Below are 24,512 nucleotides of genomic sequence, written 5' to 3'. Positions count from 1 at the left end.
GAAGAAGAAGAAGAAGAAGAAGAAGAAGAAGAAGAAGAAGAAGAAGAAGAAGAAGAAAAGATCATCTGTATCCATTCTGCCTCTTCTCAACGACCAAATCGAACCAGTCATATTTCTGACTTTTTATTTTCCTGCAACTCATCGAACTCGTGCAGGTTTCATGTATACCTATCGAATATACATATTTTTTATTTAACATGGAGTAAAAATACCCTCACCCGAGTCTTGGCTCTAGTTAACATAACAATGTAACAAAAAAATTGAAAGAAAGATACGGTTCACTTAACGAGACTAGATATTGTAGCAATCATCACATGCCGAGTATTCGAACTCTTTTTTCAAGCCGACGATATAGTATGATGATACATCTACACTTTGCTTCACTATCTCCTTGATTTTATCTACTTCCCATCTCACATCTCATTTGGCACTACATATCATATCCACATGTCACCTTCTCACCTCTCTTCCAATACCCTCTACAACTCGTCCTTCTCCCTCACCTCCTCACCACTCAAATCCGGCATCGCCATAATCTTCACCACCAAGCTCGTCCACCCGGTAAAGTGCTGCGTCCGCTGACCCTTCCCAGTCTCAGGGTTATACTGCTCCCATGCGAAGCCAGTCTCCTTCCAGCTCTCATACACCGTCTTGACTAGGTTCTTGCGAAGCTCAGTGTAAATCTTCGTGGCGCGCGCACGGTAGGGCCCGGGGGATTGTGCGAGTTTCTGTAAAAAAACATGTTAGTAAAAAAAAAAGGTATAATATGGGAGATTCTTGACAAGAGACTTACAAGAAGCTGAGTTACAGCTAGGTAGTTGATTGGCATCCAAACTGGTCCCCTCCAGTAATCTTCTGCAGTATGGTAGAACTCGTCGCTCTTACTCAAACTGCGGATACCGTATGGACTCCAGAGCTCTTCCTCATCCTCAATCAGATCAAGGATTGCACCGAGCTTCTTGCTGTCCTTGTCTATCAAGCCTGTTATGAAGGGAAATAGAGAAATGTATCCCTTGTGGCAAACCAGCGCGTTCTCTTCATAGTCATCAATAGTGGCGTCACAGTACGTTTGGTCTTTCTCGGACCAGTGCAGGTCGTCAATGTTCCGGGTGATGGCTTCGTCGTAACGAGCAAACTCGGCTGCATCGTCTTCTTCATTGAGGTAGATTGCGATGCGCTTGATGGCGCGTGTCATCATACCCATCCAGCTGATGAGGTCGACGTGTAGCTCGCCAGGGTGTGGTGGCTGAACGCGCGGGTAGTCGTCAAGGCCAGAGGTAAGGATGTGCGTTGGAGTACGTCCACGCCAGCGGTAGCCCTCTTTCGAAGAAAAGGCCTGACGTTCATAACTCTTGATGTCGCCAGCCTGCGTCTTGCGGTACCAGAAGTAATTGCGCTTCAACAGTGGATAGAGAGTGCGGAGATATTCGAGTGCTGCCTCACGGTTTGACAGTTGCATTGAGTAGGACTTTTCTTGGCGAAGCTTTTCGCTGCTAGTGTCCGTCTTTATCGCATCCAGCTGGTCGAGGAAAGAAGTGATGACCATGAAGAGCGTCGGTGGGTTCGCGTAGTGAGGGTACTGTACCTGGAACTCTTCAGGTACCTTGCTGCGGGCTTCGGGACCGAGAATCTGCTCACGGGCGATCCAGCCATCTTCATCCATGAGCTTGAACCAACTTTTGATTATGTCAAGGGTAAGGTCAGCATCCCAGTCAATGACGGGTAACAGATGGAAACCTTCATCCCAAAGGAAGCCACGTGGAAAGAACGGCCGAGATGGAATTGCAGTGAACAGCTCCGAAGGGCCCTCGAGCTGGGCAACGTTCCTGCTTCGTGCCTCGGCAGCCTCCTCCCAAAACCCTTCACTGTCCTCTTCATAAGCAGGATCGTAAGAGCGGTCGACACGAGAGTCTCCAAAGAAGTAGCCGATACCGCCGATCAGGTTCGAGAACAGCGACTTCGAGAACTCCTCGTAGCGCTCTTTGAGAAAGGGAGCTTGTGGTTCGAAGATTTTGGTGAAGCGAGACGAGAAGCTTGACGTGACCGAGTCAATCTGCTGGGTCATGTCTTGCGAGGTAACCTTTTCAGGAGCAGACCCCGATGAGAAGATGACATCGAACTCGAATGGCCCTTCAAAGACCTTTTGAACAATGTGCATGTTTCCTTGGCCAGGCAAATGCTGAATGGTGTAAACCTGGGCAGGCGGTGGGGGGTTTTGCTCGTCGTACTTTGGGATCAAGACATCGATCTGACCCTTCATGTGTGCGAACAGAATGGCCTTGACCTGCCATAGCGCCTCATCTGGTATTTGTCCGCTATGGACTAGTGTTCTGTCCAAAGGCTTATCGTCCCAGCTCGGATGACCAGTGACGGGGTGCTCGCCTTTGCCTTCCGTGACCCTGACTTCAAAGTCACCAAGCTCAGTCGTCTGTCCCTTCAAGACAACATCTCCTTTGACGCCCGGCTCTTCCGTGTCAGCATCTGCGACTTCCAAGCTACCCAGACCTTCGAGCGTGTTGTACCAGATGACCGTCGTACGAAGATTCGGGCTGGCGTCTTCTCGCGGCGTTCCCTTAATTCTCGCGCCCCAGCTGCCGCCGTGTTCTCCACCTGGGAACTTGATAAACTCGGTGGTGATGTCGATTTTGTTCGCAGGATCGTGGATTGTTTGCCGGCCGCCGCTACGAACATCATACTCGTCCCAGCCGTAGCCATCGAGCTCGTGCTGCTCGCATGTATGTCGGAAATCTATCGAGTCAGCAATTGGTCTTGTTGGAGCTAGCTATGTGAAGGTGACTAGATGCTTCCTGTCTTGTTCCCATCCATTCACACAATTAGCAGTGGTACTTACTATTCTGCACACTTTGGTAATCCTCCACTCGGGTCCACATTAACCCGCCCATTAGGCTCTTAGGAATGCGTGGCCTGACGCCAAAGTACAAGTTTGGGCGATAGGGTCCCCAGAGCAAGCTGGCATTGGTAGCCTTCTCTACCTCTGCCAACTGCGCGCCCACGATGGGCAATTGGAGTGCAAAAAGACATGCCAGCCCCTTCCAGAGGGTACCATGTCTACTGTCGCGCGTCATTGTGGTGTGTGAAGCTGGAGCTCCGGACCTTGAAGCTTGCGGGGTTTGGGACACATCTCGCTCAGACAGCCACGGCCGCGGCCGCAATCGCTCCTGATTGGATGACTGCAAGTGCTTCTTCTCCACATATTGTGCGAAGCATATGTACTTGCCCAGACTCGACGGCACAATAGTAAACCAAGCACGAGTTTCAGCCGAACAAGTCCTACCTAGCATTGTTGCCTGTTGCAACCTATTTCCTGGCACGCTTCACGGAGCAAGCAGAGCGACTGATCTAGTCATCGGTAAGAGTAGTTGATTTAGCATTCTAAGAGCAGCATTCGCCTGACAAGACGAATGCAATTACACTTTGCCAGCCTGCTCACAGTAACAAGTTTTGTGTTGACACACGTTCCTTCTGTTCCGGTCAGACTCAAAAAGAACCGAGGATGGTAAAACATGAAGGCGTCATACCGTGAGCTGCTCCTTCACTAAATGCACGTAACCCAACGGCTTGTCGTGGCATTTCATGACTATGTCCTCCATGGTTAGGTTTTCGCCTTGTGCCGAGTATCCCAAAAGACTGCCATGACTGCATGATATCACGCTGGCCATGCTTCAAACTCAAGTCTTCAAAAGCATCGTCGTGATCCTAGCTATTGATGTGAGACCTTGTAGCACATCTTCACCCGTCTCATTATGACCTGCTCGGCGACAACGGCCTGTTGAATCCACCCTGGCGGTTCATGTACTGTCTGGCCTGGAGCTGCTTGTCCTTTCTGACCCCATAGTTTTTATCGTTCCCTGGTACTTTGGTATTCTTTGTGCTCTTGAATCCCCCAAAGCCCATGACCTTTAGCATCTCCCATTCGTCGTCGTCCATGTCTTCTGGTTTCTGCCTCTCGTCCTTCATCTCGACATCGGGTGTCTCTTCTTTGACAGCGTCGGCTGAGCGGGGACCAGTTGGAGGCTTTGCAGAGCCGCCAAATGGGCCGCGAGCACTACCGCGTGGCCCTTTTGGTGGTTGTGGTGAGCGGTCGCGGAAGCTGGGGCGGTCGTCCCTACCTCCTCTCCTGTCGTCGCGCCCTCGTCCGCGATCATGACCAGCTCCAGGCCTGGCTCGGTCACCGCCCCTCCCGGCTCCATCGCGCTCATCTTTCCGGTATGGCGATCGTGAACGGTATCGGGTGTCGCATCGGCTGCCGCGGTCTCGGGGACTGCGCGAACGGTTGCGCCGTTCTGTGGGTGTACCGCCTCGCTCACGGCCTTCACGTGGTTCGCGACGGCTGTCTCGCTCGCGGAAGCGGTCGCGCGGTCGCTCGTTATCTGACATTGCTATCTTGTATGGAGCTGTGTGTGGGGTTGGGGAGCGACTGTCGCGACGAGCAGATCAAACCGTTGGCTGGGTTCGGTTGCCAAGACCGTCGCCATTCAGCCCTACCAAATTTGGTGATACATATCATGGTGCAGCGAAGTAGCATTTGGGAACAAAAATCGGAAAATATCAAAATTATTGTTTTTAAGATCATCCAATTATTTTGAGAAACATGTGAACAAAAATGTTTGCAGAGCTATGCTGAAGTGCCAAGATCGTACACGTGACTTGCGCAACTTGGGCAAAAAGATAAAGTTGCAAAACTTCGGAGCAAAAACATACGACAGCGGGGATTCGCTAGTGGTCACCCACCTAACTACTAATCCGCCGGTAAACTGCTTGTATAGGGCAGATCGGACGGGATGCCTAATTCTCAGTTTCCAATGGTCGTATGTACCAGAGTAGTAAAAATTTGTCTATCATATCTCAAAAATAAATTGAAAAAAGGAAAATACAGACGGCTGGTTGTTCGAGAGGGCTCACGTGATGATATCGATATCCCAAAGCTTGGCACTATCACATGGAGAGAACATGACCTCTTCACCTCCCCTTTCGCACACCGCACAGAGAGAGTAAAAACTTAACTGTATCTCTATTTGATATAGTTGCGAGAAATTGACTCTGCGCCTACACCCTTACATACATAGCACTACGCGCCAACAGACTCATTCATGTCACTCTCACATTCTCTAGCTCCTTAAGCTACTACCACCTCTACACGGCATGCGAATGGGTGTAAAGATGGTGTTTAATGAGCCTTCTCGAACAACCAGCCCTAGCTAACGTCTGTAGTTTTTCCTTTTTTCAATTTGTTTCTGAGATATCATAGACGAATTTTGACTACTTTGGTACATACGACTAAAGTAGTTACCCGGTTGTATAACAGCTGTTCTGTGAAGGGTGCTGCGGGGCATGAGGTGCTTGTTGGTACAGTCCCATGCAACCATGTTTTGATTTGTACCAATAGTATCCGTCTCGAATATTCGACAAAAAAGCTTTCCAACGGCCCTGGCCAAGCTATGATGGTCTACTCTGTGTTAATGTTTCTAGGCGACTACACACTAACCATGGACTGCAAGCGGGACGGAGATCGCGTGACCCATAACCCTCTGCTTCGTGCCTTCCACTTTCTCTAATCATCGAAAAAGCTAACGACACACCTACCACATCGTCCCCGAGCCTCGTCTCTATGAGCATCTTTGCGTCGCATCAACAACATTACTCTACAAACCCGCCTAAGCCTTTTTGTATATCTTCCACTTCCCAAGATGACCGAACTCAGCAATACCTCGCCAGTTGCACATAAAATTTCCCTGCTCCTGCATACAGCGGTCGAATTCGGTATCAACCCAGGCATCAGTATCGGTATAATTCAAAGTACGGCGCCAGGTGTGGGTCTGTCCTTCACTCTACCAACAGAGGAGCAAGCACACGGCATCGAGTGTGGCCAGGCCAGAGCCAAGAACCTCAAAACGCGCGAAAGAGCTCATATGTTCGCGCTCATACTTGCCATGGGGCTAGCGCGCAGTACAATCAGGCGAAAGTGCACTGCCGCACGCATCAAGGTGCAGAGTGTCACGGTGCTTTGTAGTTTGCCTGAGGTGGTTGAACTGATCGAATATCACCAAGCTCACGGCCCTAAGAGTCTCGGATCCGTGGTCAGCAAGGAGGACCGCTCGACGATCAGGAGAGTCCTGGCGAATGTAAGACGACTGGCGAGATACGATGTTCAAGTCTCAATCATGGAAGATGGGACAGAAGGCGATACTGTGAAAGCAACAAGAGTAAAGATAATTGCCAGCCATGGGAAGAAGTGGCCGCTTCTTCGCCGTCGCCATGAACGACGAATCATGTCAAATGCCAAGATGGCGGGCGATGAGGAAGAAGATGGAGGAAGCGACGAGGAGGGGAATGGAGCGGACGATGGGAAGAAAGGAGAAACAACAGCTTATATTTGGGACATATAATAGAAAGATAATTGTCAAGTGTGTTCATGATGGACGAGATAGGTGAGCCTGAATCGCATTGAGGTCGAATAAACACTCTTCATTTAATTACCCGGGCTCTAAAGCAGCTGATGCAAAGCGAGCAGAACCAGGCATTCCAATCTCCACACCTCCAAAACCTCCAAACCTCGCCATGTATATGTGTATCCAACACGGGCAAATTCGGGCCTTGTACAAGACTGAGATCATGTAGAATGCATAAAGATACCCGCGTAGCGATTGTAAGACAATAAGAAAATACGGGCCGAGCCAGAGACGGAACGGGACAAGGCGAGGTAGCATGAGGTCTTGTCGGCAGGATAATCGTTCGGCTCGAGCAATGATGAGCAACTGCCAGTTCAAATGCGCGGTGTGGGAATTGGAAAGACCTGTGAGACGCGCGAAAGTTGCCTTTCGTCAGCAAGTTCCTGGTGAGTGCGGGAAGAGGAAGGCTGAGCCAAAACCCCCGACCAGTCCAACTCCGGCCCCCTCCGGTTGCTGAGGAGTCAAACCTCCGCGAAGTAGTACCTTCCCAAATCGCTGGCCCGGCTGCTCCCCTTCAGTTCAAGATACACGCGCTAGGCGGTAGGACTAGTCTCACCTGCTAGAGCCCAGAAGGTACGCTGTCACGAAAGTGCACTCTGTTAGTGTAATTGAGTGACTGGACAGAGGATGGTTTTGGTCTGAGTCAGACGGTGGTATGGGCATCAAAGGGGGAGGTATGGGAGATATAGGATTGGTGTGCATGCCGATATAGAGAGAGAGAGCGAACAACGGTGATGTACGTCGATTTTACCGAGTGTCCGGCGGTATGGTGGCCGTATTAGAAAGAAAGGGGGTAGTGAAGAGATCAAGGTGATCAAGAAGGAAAACGCCATGGCTTATGAGCTGAAAATAAAGGTTGCATTGTACTGAATGAGTGCAAATATCGGTGGATCATGATGTGAAGAAGAGATGGATGATTGCAAGCAGTAGGCAGACTTTATACAGACCACAACAGTAGGACCACTAGTGCAGGAGAAGGCCACAGGTTCAACCTGAGCAGTAACAGTGGTTGTCATAGGAAGCAACGTCCAAATCAGTAAGAAGAGAAGAGGTCGACAACCTAAAACCAGGAAGGGAGTCAACAATGCATCAAGGAGGTGCAGGGAGCTAACTGCGTATCAAATCCAAACGAGCGGTCACTACTCAAAAGCAGCAATACATCGGCAAGTAGCCACATTTTGCGCTTCTCATGTACAAAATCCCACCTTCGACGAACAAACGATCGTCTATAGCCAAGTGGTACCTCTCTTCTATTCCATAACGCCATACCATGCAGGGTATCTGATATGTTCTCCTAAAACGCATGACCAGCAGCATTCAAAATAAACCAAGGCCAAGCTGCTTAAATCTCATCTTCCTCCTCGTCAAAGTCATCCTCAGAGCCCATATCGTATAGAATACGACCGCCCTCACCACCCTCACCCTTCTGAGCATCAAAGTATGGAAGGACAATGCCTTCGCGTGCCTGCTTCTGCTTGTCGGTAAGGCCGAGGTTAAACGTCGATTCCATCTCATTGTCAGCGGCCTTTGCAAACCCTTTCGTGTCCTGGCTCGTGTACGCAGGAAGCTGATCAAGTAGAATAACAAATTCTTGCTTCAGTGTACCAAAAGGCGAACCGCCGACGGGAGCTTGATAATCCGAGCGATGGCCAGGTCGAAGAAAATAAGTCTCGCCCTCAGCACGGCCAGATTTGCGTCGGAATTCAGCCTCGAGGACGATGCCACGACGATCATTGGCGTCGAGGCATTGGACGACGCCTTCGGCTTCCTGGAGCAAACCGTGGGTAGGCTCAGGCAAACTGCGCTCTCTGGCTGCCTTGGCGGCAAGACAGTGAGCTAAAGATTTGCAGGTAATGACCGAAGTCGCCATATAAGTTACCAGGTCAAGTGCCTGCGGAGCATACGGAGTCTCTGGTCGTACGTTATGGCCAGGTAGCATGTCTTGATGATAGACGCCGACAAGGGTGGACGCGAACTCGCCAGCGACCATATTGAAGAGCCTGCCCATACCGATGCCCTTCTCATTGAGCGCATCGTATAGAGAGTCGATGATGACGAGGCTGTCTTTTGTACCACTCAGGGCCTTGCGCAATCCATGCATGATGTCCTCCCCAGTGGCGCCAAACCCAGTGACGGTGCAGATAGCTGACATGAAATGTGATGATTCAAAAGCAACGACAACAACATTGACGTTCCGAGCTATCGCGCGTCGCATCATCTCAGTTAGAAAAGGATGTGCCCGCTGGTTAAGGTCATCCAGGACGAGTGTAAAGGGTGAGGTATTGGCGCGGACGTTGAGAACCTTAGACATGAGATGGACTGAATGGCGCTGGTACTGCGCGAGGGATGCAGATCGACTCATCTTGAGTTTGGAGCACCTGAGAGGAAGTTTGGAATTTCTTCAACAGATTGGATGAAGCCCTATAGAGAATTTGTGATGCTGACAAGTTCGCCAGGGTGTTCAAGAAGCTTAGCCGGACGCTGTACTATTATTGGCAGATGATTGTTAGGAGAACCTGTTTCCCTCTGAAGGACTGTACGCTGACCAATGTTAGCTGAAACGATGAAGTCCATTGACTCTAAACATTCTTGTAGTGTAACTGATGATTTGACATGACAAAGAACAATGTCACCGCACGTGAAATTGCAAGGGGCTGGGAGGTGTGTCGGTGTCGTATGATTTTTTGGGAAAATACTGAGTACTATGGGATGACAGGAAGCCTGAGGAGACTCGGGAAAAAAGCGTACCTGCAGTGAATGGGGAAGGCAGCCGGATGTGCGGAGTTAATTTGGCAATTTAGGTTTGCCAAGACCAGCTGGTAAAGTCAGGCTCTATATAATTGAGACCCGTTGAATCGCAACTGTTACAGTTTACTGAATGAGTCGTCGATTTCTGAGGTAGCATTGTAAAATCACGACAGACAGTTGCAATAGTGGGGTTGTGCAGTGAATAGTCCAAGTCATTTTCGTGCGCGCTAGTGCATTTTGCGACTAGCACCAGCCTTTTGTGGAGTTAGGCAGTTGCACTGCCGTCCCCACTTTCCCAGGCGGAACGCATTGCTCAGACGTCCGGGGTACAAATGGACATTGCAGCCGACTAGCGACATGAAGTATTCCTCAGAAGTGGTGATCCCGATATGACGAGCAACGCCCCATCCTCATCGTCAAAGCCTCCACGGCCCAAGTCACCACACTTTCCTCCACACAACGCTCCACGCGTCTGGTTTATCACGAGAGGAGTATCGCCAATCGCTATCGCATTAGCGAGACAGGTACTGGAGCATGGTGACTATGTCGTGACTGGCGTGATGCCTGTTGAGTTTGAGAAAAGAGAGGGACAAGTAGACGATTTTCGGACGTTTTTGCAAGATGTGAAGCAAACAGACAGATGGCGCGAGCATCTGAGGGTTGTGGCATTGGACAGTAGGTAAGTATTCGCAAATCGCGTCAAGGCTATTATTGTGCTGATTGCATCGCGTACAAAGGGTCGTTGGCCAATGCCAGGCCGCGGTTGCTGAGGCTGTGGAAGCATTTGGGCGAATCGATGTTCTACTGTGCGCCGCGAGCGAAGGTAGGCCGTCTTTGCGTGGAAGGAAAAATTGGACTGACCACCGATCTCGAGGGTAGCTGTCATAGGTACAGTTGAAGAGCTGGCCCAGAGCACCCGAACAATAAGTCTAGTTGACGAAATCTTCGAGATCAACTTTTTCGCAAACGTTAATATCATCAAAGCCGTACTTCCCATCATGCGAGAAAGGAAGAACGGTCATATCATTGTGATAACTGGCATCAGTAGGTTCTCTCTACAGCTCGTTTCGGCTTGGACGTATTCTGACCATCAACAGCCGGTCATCTGGGCACACCAGGCCTGGGAATGTACTGCTCTTCTCAATGGGCCATTGAAGGCTACTGTGACGTGAGTATTTAACAATGAATCGTGCCGTCAAATTTACTGAAAATTGTTCCCTAGAGTCTCGCCTACGAAATCGCTCCCTTCAACGTAAAGATGTCACTAGTTCAAGCAAATATGGAGGTAAACGTGCTCACAAATCGCATCACATCCGTCCCTCCTATGCCAGAGTACCTCCAAGGCGAAAACCCCGCGCCTTTGGCTCGGGAAATCTTCTCAGGTCTCCTAGACAAGCTAGAACGTATCGACAACCCTTCTGCTCACCCCCCTCACAACTTTGACGAAACGAAATCTCCTGGCGAAGACAGCAACATGTCCGAGGCTGAACAGGACGCAGACCCGACAATGGGCGATTTACTCAATTCTAATACAGTGACAAGCTTGTACGCGCCATTACCCGCAGCAGTAAAAGGCAGTTTGATTGCAGAAACGGTACACGCATTGACTGCGATCGGGGGTCATGACAACCCTCCTGCGCGCCATATAGTAGGCATCGAGGGAGTTACAGCTGTTAAGGAGAAGCTCAAGACCACGAGCGAAGAGTTGGAAGACTTTGTTCAAGTTAGTGGCGCGGTGGATATTGGGCATCGAGACTACGAGGGGACTGTAATGTCTATGGACCAAGGCATACTATGAATGGTTGTTGGCATTACTGATTGTTGGTTAGACGGTATTGGGCGATTTACGTTTGTGGCAAACATCGCCGATATTTGGCTGTAGCACATCTGCGCGTCACTTTGCATCTTATTGCATCAATATGTATTAAACTATATACTTTGTATGGTGGTATATTCAGTCGCGTTGTTCTATAATCAGAGAAGTCAAGTCGTTGCACCTGCCATCCATCAACGTGGCAGTTCCATTGGGTTGCTCTCTCAGCTCCCCGCCATACATCGGCTATGGGGCTATTCTCGCGGGAGCACCTTTCCTGCGTAACCTCCTAAACAATGACCTCCACCCTAAATAGCCCTTTCCTTCTTCCTTCTCCATACCATCCACAAGGTGTTCCCTCGCATCCACGTACCACACTCGCCAGACAACCACGACTATAAAAGTCAAGGGAACTGCAATGACTGGAGATGTGTTAGATCGGCTTCACTCGAGGCACCATTCACTTGTTTGCACTTACCCCACATGAGCCAAAAGTCTTGTGACACTGTAATATGGTGAGGGTACTCTTCCTGCAGTTGCATGAACTGACTGCCAAAGATAGATGCGACTGTACCCAGAGGCATAAAGAGAAGCGTCGTGACAGCAATCGTCTTCATGCTCTGGTTTTCAGACTGCATTACTTTACTGTCACCCTGTGTGACCACATTGAAAGACAGCTGGATAATGTTGGAGATGCGTGCATCAAGACTCGTAAGTCGCCGCTGTGTAGACTCAAAAAGGGTCTTGCGGTACTCTAATGCTTGGCGGGTGAACCTTTGGTGGAAGCTGGGGGTTTTACCGGTCACACTCTCATGGTGGTCATAGAGGCCTTGGAGGGTAGCCAGGGCAGCCTCACAGTTCTCGCGCAAGTATATTGTATGCTTTGCGAGATTGTGAAGCCCGGTAAAATGGTCCTTGAGAGAGTCTTTTGTTGCTTTTCCAGGATTTCTCGCCATTTCCAGTGCTTGCTGATGACGTATTAGCAGCTATCTTTATGACATAGAAGGTGACATACCGTCTCCATCGATCCGAAAATGTCTCCTAGGTTCCACCCTGTCCAGTCCAGGACTTTGTACATTTCTTCGAATGCTACCTCCAGCAAGGCATATGGATCTCGGATCAGATCCTCACACTTTGCCGTGTCTATCAAGGCACGAAAGCGGTTCTGAAACGAAGCTGGAACTCCAAAACAAAACAACTCAACCACAGGCGGAGCTGTGGTTGGTGATAAGGTATCGCCGCTACCTGAGCTGAATGTACGCGCAGCCTTTGGAGGTGTGCCGTTCTGCTCTCGGATTTTGAGTACGAACCCCGGTTTTATCCAGGAGAAATTTGCCTGAGGTTGACTTTGCGCCGTCTGACGCATTTTTAGTCCGCTAGTGTCTTCGTCTTCACCGCCGAGATGGACAATCTTTTTGTCGACTATTGCGAGAGTTTTGCACAAGAAATGGAACCACACAAACGTTGTTCCATCTACATCTTCACGAGCCGCGAACGACTGTGAGACACCTTGCAAGCCTTCATCGACAAACGCGCTTGGGATTCCCCATTCTTCAAGAAACTCAAGTAGACTCTCGCCGTAGTTTCCCGTAGGTTTATCTGGGGGTCCGAATCTATTTCAGTCAATCGTTGTCGGGAATCTTGCTATGTATAATACTCACATTACCCGGACGGCCCCTTTGCTCTGCGCTTCGAGCGCTTCGATAGACTGGACACCACTGATCTCCTTACCCTGGACAGCTGAGTCTAACCATTCAAAGACATGTAGATTCACAACTCCATATGACTTTTCTTTCCTGGATTCCGCACTGTTTCGCGACTTGGTTCTGAACTCATGAAAAGGTCTGCGATCTGCAGTCAAGCTCCGAAATGATGCCATATTTTACTACTTGCACAGGAGGCTGAACACACTCGACTAATAAGTAATAACATTATGGTACGAAGACCCCAAGGCGGCGATAGTACTTGTGAGCTGATCGGTTAGTCACACTTTACTCGTGGCTCTACCCGTGGCACATTTGGAAACGACACTATGCAAAGCCCCTGCAGCCATCCTGCAGCCATCGCCTGCAGCAAGCCCCCTCCCACCTGCAGGCGGCCTCTTGGGGGCCAAAACTACAGTGCAAAATTCATCCAGGAGCTGGACGGAAAAGCAATAGTATGTCCAGACCTCTCAGAAGATAGCGAAGCTAGCGCCAAACAAAATTGGTGGCGCTAGGCTGAGATTGCCAAGGATTCAGCTGGCAGTGACCTCGCCAATCTTTGCCCAAAAAGGCAGTGTACACGAGAACATGAATCACGCGGATTGGTAGAGTGCAGCATAGTAGTCTCTTTTCTGAATACAGCTCTACTATCTGGGCTAAGAGTGTCTGCCTTGTTGCTTAAGCTGTCTTGGCACAGCACGATATGATAACCAAAGTCCGGTAACGAGTCCTCTGGCCAGTAGGTAAAGGGTATAGTACCCACTCGCACCCACGCTTTATGTTGATAGAGCATAGGGACTGACAACATTGTGCAAGAGAGTAAATTCTGCGAGTGCATTAATGCAACATTCAATTTTCGCTGAACTACTGATATGTGGATGCTGAAGCTATACACGTGTCTAAGTAGGAAAGGCTAAGAAGAGTGCGCAATCTTGCAAAGTTTCGCCATCCCTGAAAACTTTCAGGCGGAGAAGATAGTGTGGTGTGAGATGGCTCATAGGCGTAGTACGAAAAACTCGTTGACACGACGTGTTTTCAGCCTTGTCTGGCAAGTTCCGGTCCTTGTGGACTATGCATTAACGCCATCACACACTTCGCCAGAAATGAGGGGATGGGGCCGCCAACGCAGCCAATCATTCAGGATAATGTCAAGCTGAACTCCCAATGTGGTATACACCCACTAAAATTAGGATCATGTGTGACTTGGCCCCATCAAACCGATCAGAATGGCTCTAGATCCCAAGTCTCGAAGTTGATAAGATCGCTTGCGTTCGCGCCTCGCCAGTGACTCGAGCAACCTGGCAGAGACTACCGGCCATTCTAATTAGGCGCTATAATTGAATGGTATAATAGTCCTGAATTACCTTCACCCCCTTTCTCAAGCCGCTTACAGTAGGCAGGACTACTCTGCTAACCTTTCTGGCCGACACGGTGGAGGATTCGATCCTGAAACTGGTGCCTTTGTCCACGTACAACCATACCAGCAATCTTATTATCCAGTTCGTATAATCCAGACTCTTGTACCAAGCACTCAGTAATCTGATTGATTTGGCTAGAATCAATCAAGTCACTGTGGTGGAGGCAGCTACGATCCAAATAAACCCGCCGTCACCATATCTGCTGTGCCACTGGTATACAATCAACCACCACCTCGCCCGCAACCAACATTCGCATCCCAAGTGAGTTTGAGGTGTATTCGTTTCTCTCCACAGCTGACGTGAATCTGAACAGGCGTCTACTGCGTATGATTCACAACCGTATCAGCATTTTCAGCCACCACCACAACAACACCAACAACAACACCAACAGCAATACCAACAGCAATACCAAGTAGATTCCCGACCAGGGTTTATCACACAGCTGTGTAATTGCTTTCGTTAATCTTCAAAATGCATACCGAAAACGTCCAGGCTTCGGTATACGAGACGACATATGTCTCCAACACCCCGAATAATGGCCAGGCGTCAGATCCGGAGAAACAGCCAGGGCAATCGCTCATCCTGGTTCGTCAGCCCTGATCTAAAGTCTACAGTTCCTAACGAGATATAGCCCCATGGACCCTTGAGGCTCAAAGAAGATGCATACATCTTCACCCCCTTTACCAATGCAAAATGGGGATTTCCAAACTTCTACCGCAAGCCAGGTCTCGGTTACCGGAAGCTTGGTCAATACAGGCATCGAGATTGTTTGGATCGAGAATGGGAGGGCGATTACGATGATCGCTACATCTCTGCCTGGGATGGCAAAATTTCGAAGCTAGTTGTGCAAGCTGTTGACGACATTTATGAAAACAATACCGGATCTACTTACAGGCGTACATACATCCGCAATGTTGCGCCTATATATATGCGCTTGGCAAACTGGCCATTCAACCACATCGATTATTCGGCGAACAATGGCCAGGCCTCAGGCCACGATCTCATGATGCTTGGCCTCAAGTGGTTTGTCGCGTCATGCGTCATCACTATTTTCGTATGTTACCGTTTCATAGTCAGCTATACTATTCTAACAAATGACAGATCTCCAGTCCCAGCCCTGCTGAAATTGCTGATCGCAATGGAGGCAACTACGATTCCGTCCCTTACAAGTACTTTGGCTATCCCAAGGTCGCAAAGAACATACTTGAGACGACTAACCCTAATGGCATCGTTCCGAGCCACGCAAATCCTGTTGCTGAACGTATACTACAGCCACGGTATCTTTGCTTCTTGCGTGATGGGAGGCCTGCAAAGATCGCCAAGGTAGATGATTGGTAAATCCTTGATCATCAACTCTCAAAGCTACCGCTAACTTGAGTAGGATTGCGGAGCAAGGTGGAGCTCACAACCTTTCCTATGTATTTGTTGCATACACGGCAGAGCAGTTCAACACACCCGAAGACTTCAGAGTTCTACATGAAATGGCTGATGCGGCCGCTCGTAGAGCTGGAGCGATTGCATACTGGGTTGGCTGCTCCTGCATGCCTGACAATCAGCTGCAAGAGGATGTACGCAAAGAGCGCAATCAACGCTGAAGAAGCCTCTACTAATTTCCATCCATAGGTCTACCGCATCTGTGATGTAATCCGAGGAGCCCGATCCCTCGCCATTGCTGTTGGCCCTCCTCCGAACAACTCATCCGAGATCAACACCCCAGAACTCATGCTTCAGCAATGGGGCCGCAGAGTCTGGACCTTCCCAGAAGTCCTGCTAGCGCCTGCAGGACAAGAAATCAGCGTCTTCGTGCGCGGCAGCAATCTCGACCACCCCATCATGGTCCCCAAGAACCAGTTTTCGGCCCAAGTATGGCTGGACGATGCCCATGTCGCTCGACAGGTATGAGAAACTGCCTATGAAGTCTCTTTGTTACCTTTTATTAACCAGCTTAGCTCATCGATCATTACGAGGGTAACCTGATTCTGAGCCAACTCGAGCTTGTCACACTTGCTCTCGAGTGCCTGCACAACAGAGATACCACACAGTACCTCCCAGGAGACCACAGCTACGCACTAATGGGTCTGCTCCGCGTGCGCCCCCAAATCGACCGTACAGACTCTGCATTCCAAGCTTTTGCGCGGTAAGTCGAATTCCCATAGAACACTTCTTGTCTCATCTTACTAATACACTGTACAGTCTCTCCCTCGCAAACGGAAGCGAACAACTCCTAGAACGCCTCATCTGCGTGCTACCAAAGAGGCCAGATCAGCCCTGGCACTCAATGGACGACGCCTACGGCGCCAAACTCTGGGATATCCTCCCACAAGACGTAGGCATCGCCGGCATAGGCGAAGACGACAGCATCATCCTTGACGGATGCCGCGCCGCAAACGTGCGCTGGAAGTCCTTCACACCCGTCGCATATGTCCGGCGAGAAGCATGGAAGCGGTTCATCGCAAAGAAAGCCCTGCGTCTCGGCGGCGTGGTCTTCATCGTTGCCATCGCGCTCACCGCCGTGCCATCCGTCCGCACAGCAGGTATCGTTCTCATCATCTACTCGCTCGTCCTCATGGCACTCTCACCCTGGCTACTACGCCTACTCTATCTCGGAAAGTTCTGGGACCAGCAGTGCTGGTTCTTTGGATTCGAGGGGTACATGGATTTGGAGACGATTGAGCGCCAGATTTTCGGGGGTAGACTGGGACGCATGAAGTGGACTGTACGTATTTCTTTCTCCCCCCCCTCTTTCCCTTCCACCTTTTTTTTTTGCTTGCTTGCTTGCTTGCTTGCTTGCTTGCTTGAGGTAAAATGGCTAATCATATGAAACAAAAAACAGGCAGCAGCAAGCCCCCTCTCCCGCCATTACCGCAACTCCAAAAACGAATGCATTCCCATCGACCCAACCTCCGACCCCGAAGTCGCCGCTCTAGTGCAAAAGGCCAAATCCGCAGGTCCAGGTGACCAGCGCGTCTTCACCCTTGTAGACACTGGTACGTCTCCCCCCCCCCCAATTTCCCCTCCTTCTTCCCCTTCCAAAACTAACAGTAGAATAGGCAACATGACAGCAACCCTCTTCACCGCCGAGCGCCCCCCGGTCTGCTTCCTCATGGCAGGCTCTGAAGGCGGCATGAAGCGCATCATCGGGTGCTCGTACGACTGGACGACGGAAACCATGTACCGCGAGACTGTGCTGCGCATTGGCACCGAGTTCGAGGATAAGATGTCGAGGGTCGGCAGGGTCAAGATTGGGTTTAACCGCAAGCAGCATCCGTTTGCGCCGTTGGCCGAGGTAGGGGAGCCGGTTGGAAGGGAGATTAAGTGAGTGAGTGTAGGTGTGCTTGTTGGATGGGTAATGTTATTGTCGACGTGATTGGGTTATGAATAATGTGTTTGGATTCCCCCTCCCCCCTTCTTATGGTTACCAGTGGTTTCTGGTTGGTTGGATGAATGGTTACGCTCTATATCACTGTCATGAATCTATTTTCTCTTGCAAGAATAACATCCTCTCATGTTCCCACTTACCACGTATACATTGCCACTTAAGATTTCCATACTGGCAAGGAAAAGAATCATGACCAGAAAGTCTAAACAGTGCTTCATAAATAAGAGAGGGAAAAAAAAAAGCTGTATATCAGAGATGATTAATGGCAATCTATTGTATAAGGAGAACGTGGATAGGTACAGTATTAGTACGAGTTTCGAGCGACCCCAAGATACCAAGTTCTAGCAACGAATACATGCAACACCACCCCTCCACAACAAGCTTAAGCTACAGCAGTAACCTCGGTAGGGATAATAGTGAAATCAACAGCAGGACCCAAACCAGTGTGGGCAACAGAGTTGTTACCCGTGTACGTGTACGTGACATCGCCCCTATTCACCCTCATTAGCTCTGGACACCCCCCAACTTCATCCCAGAAGGATATCAAACTTACTGCTTGAAAGAGTACTTGACACTAATGATAGCCCCGATATCTCTTCCTTGGTTGAACTCCTGCGTCTGCACATCGCCAGGGACATCGACGCCGACTACGCCGCAGGACTTGAATCCGCCCTGGACACTGGTGCCGGAGCAGAACTCGGCGTCAAAAGCTGGCTGGCCGGATGGACCGACAGGGGCGGACACGTTGAAGGAATAGCGGCAGATTGCGGCGGTGCAGACGCTGCTAAAGTCGGTGACTTGCCAGGTCCATGGTGCGGTGCTGGGGACGGCTGCTGCTGAGGCGCCGGCGGCGGCGAGAAGTGCGAATGAGGCAATTTTGGAAAACATGGTGAGAAGGGTGGATTGTTGTTGCTTGAAAGGTAGCGAATGTGTGTTTGGAACGAGTTATTGAGTTATTGAGTGATAGTGCTGTAGTGCGACCTCTTCAACAGCCTGGCTGCTGGCCTTTTATACTACTATTGTTTCCATTTTTTGCCTCATCAACTTCAGTCACGCAAAGGCGAAATCCATGTCCCTTGATGTCACGTAGAATACGAGGCTGTACATGTCGATGTTACTAACAGTACGAGTCGTCGTCCACTTGTGTCGTGTCACGCTCAACACGGTACAAAATTAGCCTCACTCCCTGGCGCCTTACCACAAGAGCACGTAAATGCTTGTGACATCATGCTAGACGCCACTATGGTTTCGATGTTAACAACGACCATGTTTGTCGTGGTGGCCGGCGATCGTCGCAAGGTGCTGACGAATGATGACAAGCGCCATCAAAGTGCCGCAATGGGAAGGATGCTAGGTCGTATCCGGTCCAGGCGTCCAGGCAACATATTGATGCTAAATGATTGTATCATCACAATGTCACCCCGTGCGTTTGAACATTACTGAACAGAAATTCAGAATTGTCATGATGCTGGCTGTGTCACGTCGGTGCTGGCCGATTAGCAGTGGGCCTCTTCTTGCTAACGGGAGACCCGGTAAAGACGTGACTGTCGGTGACAGACCTCATCATCCTCGGTCGAGACGTGCTAGGTAGGTCGAATGGACTTGCGTGACCATGTGTGGATCCCGGAATACCAGGCCTTGGTTTACTTCCTGGAGTGGCCACTGGATCCGCGGGCACATCCGCAGGCGGTGGTTCCACAAGCGGATCAGACAAGAATATTACCAGTAGCTTTTCAACAACATCTCGCATCCGATCTGGCTGAACATGCAATGGTTTCTCCGACATGTGGTTTCTCTGTAGACAGTTATTTACCAGAGCCAAAAAAAAGAAACATATCTAACATACCAGCGCAAGCGCTGCACCCTTGTAGGTCTGATGATAAATCAGCTTGTACTCATCATCTTTGGCTGCCTCTTCTGGGGTTGCCTGTTCACTCAAGCGCTCACTTTCGTCGCCAGCAACAGCCAACGATGCCCGACGGGACCTGTTCTGCTTTCGCTGCTGCAGCCCATGCATACGCATGGCTGCCATGACCACTTTGACGAGTGCATCCTTGTTCCGCGACTCCGTTGTTGGCTCTTCCGGCTTGATGGGTACAGTAGCGACCTGGGAAAGGTTGGATCGCCTCGTATGTGCTTCAGGTGGACCTTTGCGGCTCAAGGGTCTTGTGTCTGAAGAGATGCTCGGTGATCGCGACAGCGGACGAGAGTTGGAGTGCGGGAGGGGACCAGACGAAGACGATGGTCTCGAGTCTGGGAATGGCGAGACTCTTTTGTCAATGGACAGTGACGATTTGCGGTGGGCATAGGGTAGCTGGGACTCGCTTCCTCGAGCAGCCGCTGCCGAGACTGCTCTTCCACCCCTTCCTCTCGCCTTCTTGTTCGCTATTGTAGCCTCCTCAAAGATGTCTCGGTGTTTCTTCGGAGACCTGGGTGGGGCGTCGGCGTTGTGAATTGGTGGAAGGAAATGAGCATCATTGTCAATTGGCGGGTCGATACTGGCATAGTGTAGCATATCAGACGAAAGTGGTGTTGCGTGCACCCTGAGTTTTGGAAGCTGTTCGCCTGCATTGTCGACAAATGACAAGGACGATGGCGGTGTTGGTATCCCACCGGCGGCATGCGCAGCGATCGTCCCATAAAAGAGGATTTCTGTTGTCCTGGGCTTCTGAGCGCTTTCTGGTACATCCTGCACTTGCACTAGTATCCCAATGGGAGACTGTGAGCGCGCAAGGTTCCACCACTCATTTGTATCATGGTTGGATGCATTTGGGGATGTTATAGGGTTGCTGAGCAAGAGGGACTCAAACCAAGTTTGAGTGCTTTCTTCGGTTGTCCATACATCTAGACTGGGGCCGGCGGTAAGGTAGAGTGGTATTTTTGCGGTATCAACGGTGGTTAGGAAGCGCAGGTTAGTGGTGCTGAGGATTGGCGACGACGCGACATTTTGCGTAGTGAGGCTGATTTCTGCACAGTGTTAGCAATAGTAGGGATACGAAAGCGATACAGCATACCTTTGATTAAACGACCGTCTGGTAGCAGGAGATGCCCGCTCCAGACATCAGTCATTGCAGGTGCACATGTACGTAGTTGTCAGTTTTTCGTCGAGGCAATACCCACGGCAGCTCGGCGGGATGACGCGCTTCGGTCCGCACTAAGAACACGCGACTGCACGTGCAAGCTGCCATTATCACAACACTATATCATTTCTCTCCGAGTTTGTCGTTTTCAGTCACAGGGAACAGATAGTTGAATGCGGTAGCTATTGATTGGAGCAGAGGTGACGACCTGTTGAATTGATCTCTAGAGATAGATTTTTACCGGATGAAATTCTAACACATATGAGAGATACTGGGTTGCCAATCCCACTGGCCTCCCCTCCCACTCCTTCCTCCAGAATCTTGTCCCAGGCCCAAGCCCTGGAGCCTCTCTATCAAATACTACTTTCTCCTGCATAAGATCCCAATGCGCAGCATTCTTCCACCTTAACAGCATTGGTATCAGAATTTTGCCGGTAATGTTTTTGTTGCGACAAGTCGTTGCAAAATCCTCAACTTGGCTGTCAAGCCAGGCAAGGGAAGGATCGGCGGGCTGCCATATGGATAGCGACTCAAGAGCTGTTGCCTGGTCGAGTAGAGTGAGAGAGGTCTGATATATGTACGAAACATCCCTTCGGGCTAACATTAGGTAGTGCGCGATTCGCTGCGACGCTTTGACCGAGAGGCCATTTTGCACAAAGGATGGATTCAAAGAAAACACATGCTGAGCATGTGAGAGATCGGTGCGCAGGATAAGATGCCGCAGATTTGGTGGGAGTAGAGGGGCGACTTGTGTTCCGATGGAAAACTCGGAGTCTCCAGTCAAGAAGGGAAGTGGGACTTCCAGAGTGTGAAGTTTGGGGAAGTGCGTCATATCAAGGCAACCATGCAGCATTTCCGAGACCTGGGGTTGGTGGTCGAACCAGCCGGTTTTGTTGCAATATTCTATACTGAAGACAAGAATCTCAAGCGTGGATTGAAAGGGTTGTAACAAGTCGCACCAGGCGGCTAGATCGACGACAGGATGTGTTACTCTGAAGCCGTCGAAGAGGAAGTCGTAGGTGAGTGAGCGTAGCCTAGGGATACATTGAAAAAGAGAGCGCGTACTTTCGATGAAAGCGCCCGAATGGCGGAAGACCAACGTAGTAATATTAGTCGGTCTGATGCGCCGGATGAGGGGAACGTCAGTTCCGAGCGTGGATTGATGACGCTTTCCGCCTCGGACTGAAAGCTCGAGGGATTTCATATTAGGGAGATTAAGAAAATGATCAGCCGTGAGGTAATTATTTGGGTTGTGGTATGCTATGCCTCTTGTTTGGTCAAAGACAAGAGATGTATGTGTGATGGATGACAGGCGACGGACAAGGGACTGAGCCAAAAAGCGCGGAGTTCCTAATGGTTCGGGAGCTAGGGTATCCGGCAAAGCTTGAAGATAGTCATACGTGGTAGACTTGCAGTCGGTTACGTGTAGATGTTGAAGCGATGGGAGGACTAGGATGATGAGTGCTGCATACGCAGAATACTCGCGTAGTTCTAGGGAGGGACGTTGTTAGAAAGCAGGGCTAGCATAATAAAAGCAGATGTTGACGTTTTTTTTTTCATAGTCGCGAATAAGTCTCAGCGATGCAGACAGTGCCATGACACAAGGGTTTCCCAAAAGATGGGCTGCCAAAAATCACATACCAAGTGCCTCTTTCAGGTGAGCATGGGTAGAAAACATAGTCTCGTTGGTCCAAATGTCCATGGCCTTTTGGAGTAGGTAGACATGGTCGAAAGAGCTATCGTGCGGAAGCTGTTGCTGGCCTTGAGTAATGCTTTCACCAGGGGACACGCCCAGACGGATCGACTTGACATTGCTGGCTTTTCTGCTGTCCTTGAGGATGTTCAGACAAAAGTAATCAATCCTTGGGAGCTTGTTGCTGGGCGGGACGAAGAGATCGACATGGCGGTAAAGGAATGGAGTAGCCAGTGTGTGGAGATGGCTGTTGAGGCGGCAAAACGAAGACGTGTCATGCTGTGAAAGACGGCCGACTATTTGCTCGAGCAGCTCATTGGGGAGACTGGAGAAGGATGCCATTGCAGAGGATGGTTGTGTCGACCGGTGATGGCGATTTGATCTTGCTCAGGTCAAGGGCAAGGCAGATGATGCGGATCCGCTGAGGTCCGTGCCAATTGTCCGTGGAGCTCATCATTGGCAAGCTGGAGGCAATTGGGGACCCGGGCATATGGTTTGCGCATACCGTCGATGTATCGAGTATGTACAAGATTCAGCAGCAAAGAATGCTAATGGCTGTGCGGTGCGGTGCGTTGCGGTGCTAGCGGCGATGGTGGACCCGACAGTTGCAGCCACGAACAGGCAGGCGTAAACAGAGCGAGTCAAGGCGAGGCGGCGGTGGGGCCATGACATGCATCTTCACATGGCTCGCGGCTGACCACTCAGACGCGACCTATTTCCCGGGCCAACCCCGCGTTTCGAGGCACGTCGACGGGCTCGACGAGGGGCATGCATCCGTGTTAGTATGTGTATACAGACATATGACGCTGTAGACGACATGGTGTTGCACCCAGCCGGCCATGCGCACTGCTAACGGGTCGAGGGCCGAAGGCAGCGCAGAGCAGATGGGTGACACATGTGACGCGGGTCTGGTTGGCGCTATGGAGCGAGTAGGTAAGGCGAGGGCAGAGGGCGGAGGGCAGAGGGCAGAGGGCAGAGGGCAGCAGGGAAAATGTCGTCTGCTGGCAACCAACCCCCGGCCAGCGCCAACATGAACGGACAGGCGGACGAGGGGGTTGGGCCGAGTACGAGCGTGTCAGAGTCCAATGACCAGCCTCTGCTTCCGACTTGTTCCTTGCCCATCGACAGTTCGACGGTTCGCGGCTCCGTCCACGAAACAACCGTCCGCCTCGCCCACACTGGCCATCAGCTACACTACTTACGCTCACCTCGGCTACTGTCCCTCCATGCATACCCATACATATATATATAACACACACACATAGTACATAGCCAGCCAGCCAGCCAGCCGGCCACACCAGCAGCAGCAGTAATAACACCTCCTTCACCGTCACATCAACAGCAACAGCAACTACGTCACACGCTTGCGCTCCCGCCCGCCCCTGTGTCGTACATAGACAATAGCCCGCTAATCGCCTGCCGCGGCCTCTGCCACGAGAGCGTATGGCGTAGACACGACGTTTCCGCCAGACTCCACCACAAACACCATCACAGCCCATTGCTTGCCTGCACCCCACGCCTGTTACACGTCGCCCTTCGCCCCCTCGGCTCGCCAACACGCCCGTCCACACCGCCCTCAGCCCACCCAGCGCCTCGTTCAACAAACACAAAACGAGCCACCGGGCCTTGATGCACGACGACGCACACCGGCCCTCACCAGACCACCCCGCCCCCGACCGCTCCATGACTACCAACAGGCCCTTTCTCGGGGGCTTCCTCGCCGCCTTCCGCGCCCAGCAGCCCTCTCTCCAAAAGACCGTGTCCTCGCAAGCTGCCTCTGTCGCATCCTACGCCCAGAACACCCCAGCACAGCAACAACAGGCCCGTGACTCGGCTGCCGCGTCGCGCACCATCACTGCAAAGGCACGATCCCCTTCACCGGGTGCGACCGTTGCTGTCCAGGGGACCGGTCACTTCCAGCCCACCAGACAGCACGCCCCTCCCTACACCCGCTCCACATCGCCCCAAGCAAAGGCCTTTCCCATACCAGGCGCATCGCAACGGAGCAGGAGAGGTTCAGACAGCTCTTCGGACGGCTTCCACGAGGCCATGGGCGCAGAAAAGTGGTATATTGGCGGCCGCACCGCAACAGGCGAGGAGAAGTTTTACAAGCTTGGCATGGTCAAGCGACACAAGAGTGCAGATCGCTTGAGCCTGGATAAACTCAGCATATGACACTCGCTATGCGCATGACTTGGTTTTTAAAAG

At 50.9% G+C, this 24,512-nt stretch overlaps 11 protein-coding genes across 11 annotated transcripts; 4 read left to right on the top strand and 7 right to left on the bottom strand.

Moving 5' to 3' along the window:
• Nucleotides 1-316: 316 nt before the first annotated feature.
• COCSADRAFT_152571 (glycoside hydrolase family 63 protein) lies at nt 317-3,111 on the bottom strand. The gene is made up of 3 exons (XM_007706746.1): nt 2,852-3,111; nt 794-2,748; nt 317-728 (listed from the first exon to the last, which is right to left on the bottom strand). Exons 1-3 carry the CDS (start codon nt 3,084-3,086, stop codon nt 480-482), a joined length of 2,439 nt encoding a protein of 812 aa, XP_007704936.1. The 5' UTR covers nt 3,087-3,111; the 3' UTR covers nt 317-479.
• Nucleotides 3,112-3,436: 325 nt separating this feature from the next.
• COCSADRAFT_41023 (uncharacterized protein) lies at nt 3,437-4,435 on the bottom strand. The gene has a single exon (XM_007706644.1). It carries the CDS (start codon nt 4,396-4,398, stop codon nt 3,763-3,765), a length of 636 nt encoding a protein of 211 aa, XP_007704834.1. The 5' UTR covers nt 4,399-4,435; the 3' UTR covers nt 3,437-3,762.
• A 1,282-nt stretch (nt 4,436-5,717) lies between these two features.
• COCSADRAFT_52519 (uncharacterized protein) lies at nt 5,718-5,990 on the top strand (the record flags this gene model as incomplete). Its single annotated transcript, XM_007706725.1, has 1 exon — nt 5,718-5,990. A coding segment is annotated over one exon (273 nt), but the record flags the coding sequence as incomplete, so codon positions are not given.
• A 1,659-nt stretch (nt 5,991-7,649) lies between these two features.
• Nucleotides 7,650-9,028, bottom strand: COCSADRAFT_255328 (uncharacterized protein). The gene has a single exon (XM_007706745.1). The coding sequence runs from the start codon at nt 8,830-8,832 to the stop codon at nt 7,813-7,815; it is 1,020 nt and encodes a 339-aa protein (XP_007704935.1). The 5' UTR covers nt 8,833-9,028; the 3' UTR covers nt 7,650-7,812.
• Nucleotides 9,029-9,607: 579 nt separating this feature from the next.
• COCSADRAFT_102000 (uncharacterized protein) lies at nt 9,608-11,016 on the top strand (the record flags this gene model as incomplete). The annotated part of the gene is made up of 5 exons (XM_007706744.1): nt 9,608-9,897; nt 9,956-10,041; nt 10,098-10,262; nt 10,316-10,386; nt 10,441-11,016. 5 exons carry the CDS (start codon nt 9,608-9,610, stop codon nt 11,014-11,016), a joined length of 1,188 nt encoding a protein of 395 aa, XP_007704934.1.
• Nucleotides 11,017-11,277: 261 nt separating this feature from the next.
• Nucleotides 11,278-12,910, bottom strand: COCSADRAFT_101521 (uncharacterized protein; the record flags this gene model as incomplete). The annotated part of the gene is made up of 4 exons (XM_007706743.1): nt 11,278-11,453; nt 11,510-11,999; nt 12,047-12,644; nt 12,693-12,910. The coding sequence occupies 4 exons, from the start codon at nt 12,908-12,910 to the stop codon at nt 11,278-11,280; spliced, it is 1,482 nt and encodes a 493-aa protein (XP_007704933.1).
• Nucleotides 12,911-14,623: 1,713 nt separating this feature from the next.
• COCSADRAFT_102035 (uncharacterized protein) lies at nt 14,624-17,471 on the top strand (the record flags this gene model as incomplete). Its single annotated transcript, XM_007706742.1, has 9 exons — nt 14,624-14,737; nt 14,784-15,206; nt 15,254-15,486; nt 15,534-15,720; nt 15,776-16,048; nt 16,102-16,289; nt 16,346-16,868; nt 16,986-17,139; nt 17,203-17,471. The coding sequence occupies 9 exons, from the start codon at nt 14,624-14,626 to the stop codon at nt 17,469-17,471; spliced, it is 2,364 nt and encodes a 787-aa protein (XP_007704932.1).
• Nucleotides 17,472-17,913: 442 nt separating this feature from the next.
• Nucleotides 17,914-18,419, bottom strand: COCSADRAFT_101937 (uncharacterized protein; the record flags this gene model as incomplete). Its single annotated transcript, XM_007706741.1, has 2 exons — nt 17,914-18,022; nt 18,085-18,419. 2 exons carry the CDS (start codon nt 18,417-18,419, stop codon nt 17,914-17,916), a joined length of 444 nt encoding a protein of 147 aa, XP_007704931.1.
• Nucleotides 18,420-18,564: 145 nt separating this feature from the next.
• Nucleotides 18,565-20,499, bottom strand: COCSADRAFT_347679 (uncharacterized protein; the record flags this gene model as incomplete). The annotated part of the gene is made up of 2 exons (XM_007706740.1): nt 18,565-19,326; nt 19,378-20,499. Coding segments are annotated over 2 exons (1,440 nt in total), but the record flags the coding sequence as incomplete, so codon positions are not given.
• A 302-nt stretch (nt 20,500-20,801) lies between these two features.
• COCSADRAFT_41017 (uncharacterized protein) lies at nt 20,802-22,882 on the bottom strand. Its single transcript, XM_007706643.1, has 2 exons — nt 22,253-22,882; nt 20,802-22,102 (listed from the first exon to the last, which is right to left on the bottom strand). Exons 1-2 carry the CDS (start codon nt 22,644-22,646, stop codon nt 20,835-20,837), a joined length of 1,662 nt encoding a protein of 553 aa, XP_007704833.1. The 5' UTR covers nt 22,647-22,882; the 3' UTR covers nt 20,802-20,834.
• A 1,105-nt stretch (nt 22,883-23,987) lies between these two features.
• Nucleotides 23,988-24,479, top strand: COCSADRAFT_175693 (uncharacterized protein; the record flags this gene model as incomplete). Its single annotated transcript, XM_007706739.1, has 1 exon — nt 23,988-24,479. The coding sequence occupies one exon, from the start codon at nt 23,988-23,990 to the stop codon at nt 24,477-24,479; it is 492 nt and encodes a 163-aa protein (XP_007704929.1).
• Nucleotides 24,480-24,512: the final 33 nt, after the last annotated feature.

This window comes from Bipolaris sorokiniana, assembly GCF_000338995.1.
Source record: "Bipolaris sorokiniana ND90Pr unplaced genomic scaffold COCSAscaffold_17, whole genome shotgun sequence".
Lineage (NCBI taxonomy): Eukaryota > Fungi > Ascomycota > Dothideomycetes > Pleosporales > Pleosporaceae > Bipolaris > Bipolaris sorokiniana.
The sequence above is the reverse complement of the archived record's forward strand: the minus strand, read 5'-3'. Positions and strand labels throughout refer to the sequence as shown.

Excerpts from the sequence above, each read along its gene's own strand:
- COCSADRAFT_152571 (XM_007706746.1), bottom strand. The coding sequence starts at position 3,086 with ATGACGCGCGACAGTAGACATGGTACCCTCTGGAAGGGGCTGGCATGT. Across the intron at positions 2,749-2,851 it reads TTACCAAAGTGTGCAGAATA|ATTTCCGACATACATGCGAG; the intron begins GTAAGTACCACT and ends CTGACTCGATAG. Across the intron at positions 729-793 it reads TAGCTGTAACTCAGCTTCTT|AAACTCGCACAATCCCCCGG; the intron begins GTAAGTCTCTTG and ends GTTTTTTTACAG.
- COCSADRAFT_41023 (XM_007706644.1), bottom strand. The coding sequence starts at position 4,398 with ATGTCAGATAACGAGCGACCGCGCGACCGCTTCCGCGAGCGAGACAGC.
- COCSADRAFT_255328 (XM_007706745.1), bottom strand. The coding sequence starts at position 8,832 with ATGAGTCGATCTGCATCCCTCGCGCAGTACCAGCGCCATTCAGTCCAT.
- COCSADRAFT_41017 (XM_007706643.1), bottom strand. The coding sequence starts at position 22,646 with ATGGCATCCTTCTCCAGTCTCCCCAATGAGCTGCTCGAGCAAATAGTC. Across the intron at positions 22,103-22,252 it reads TCACCTGAAAGAGGCACTTG|AACTACGCGAGTATTCTGCG; the intron begins GTATGTGATTTT and ends GTCCCTCCCTAG.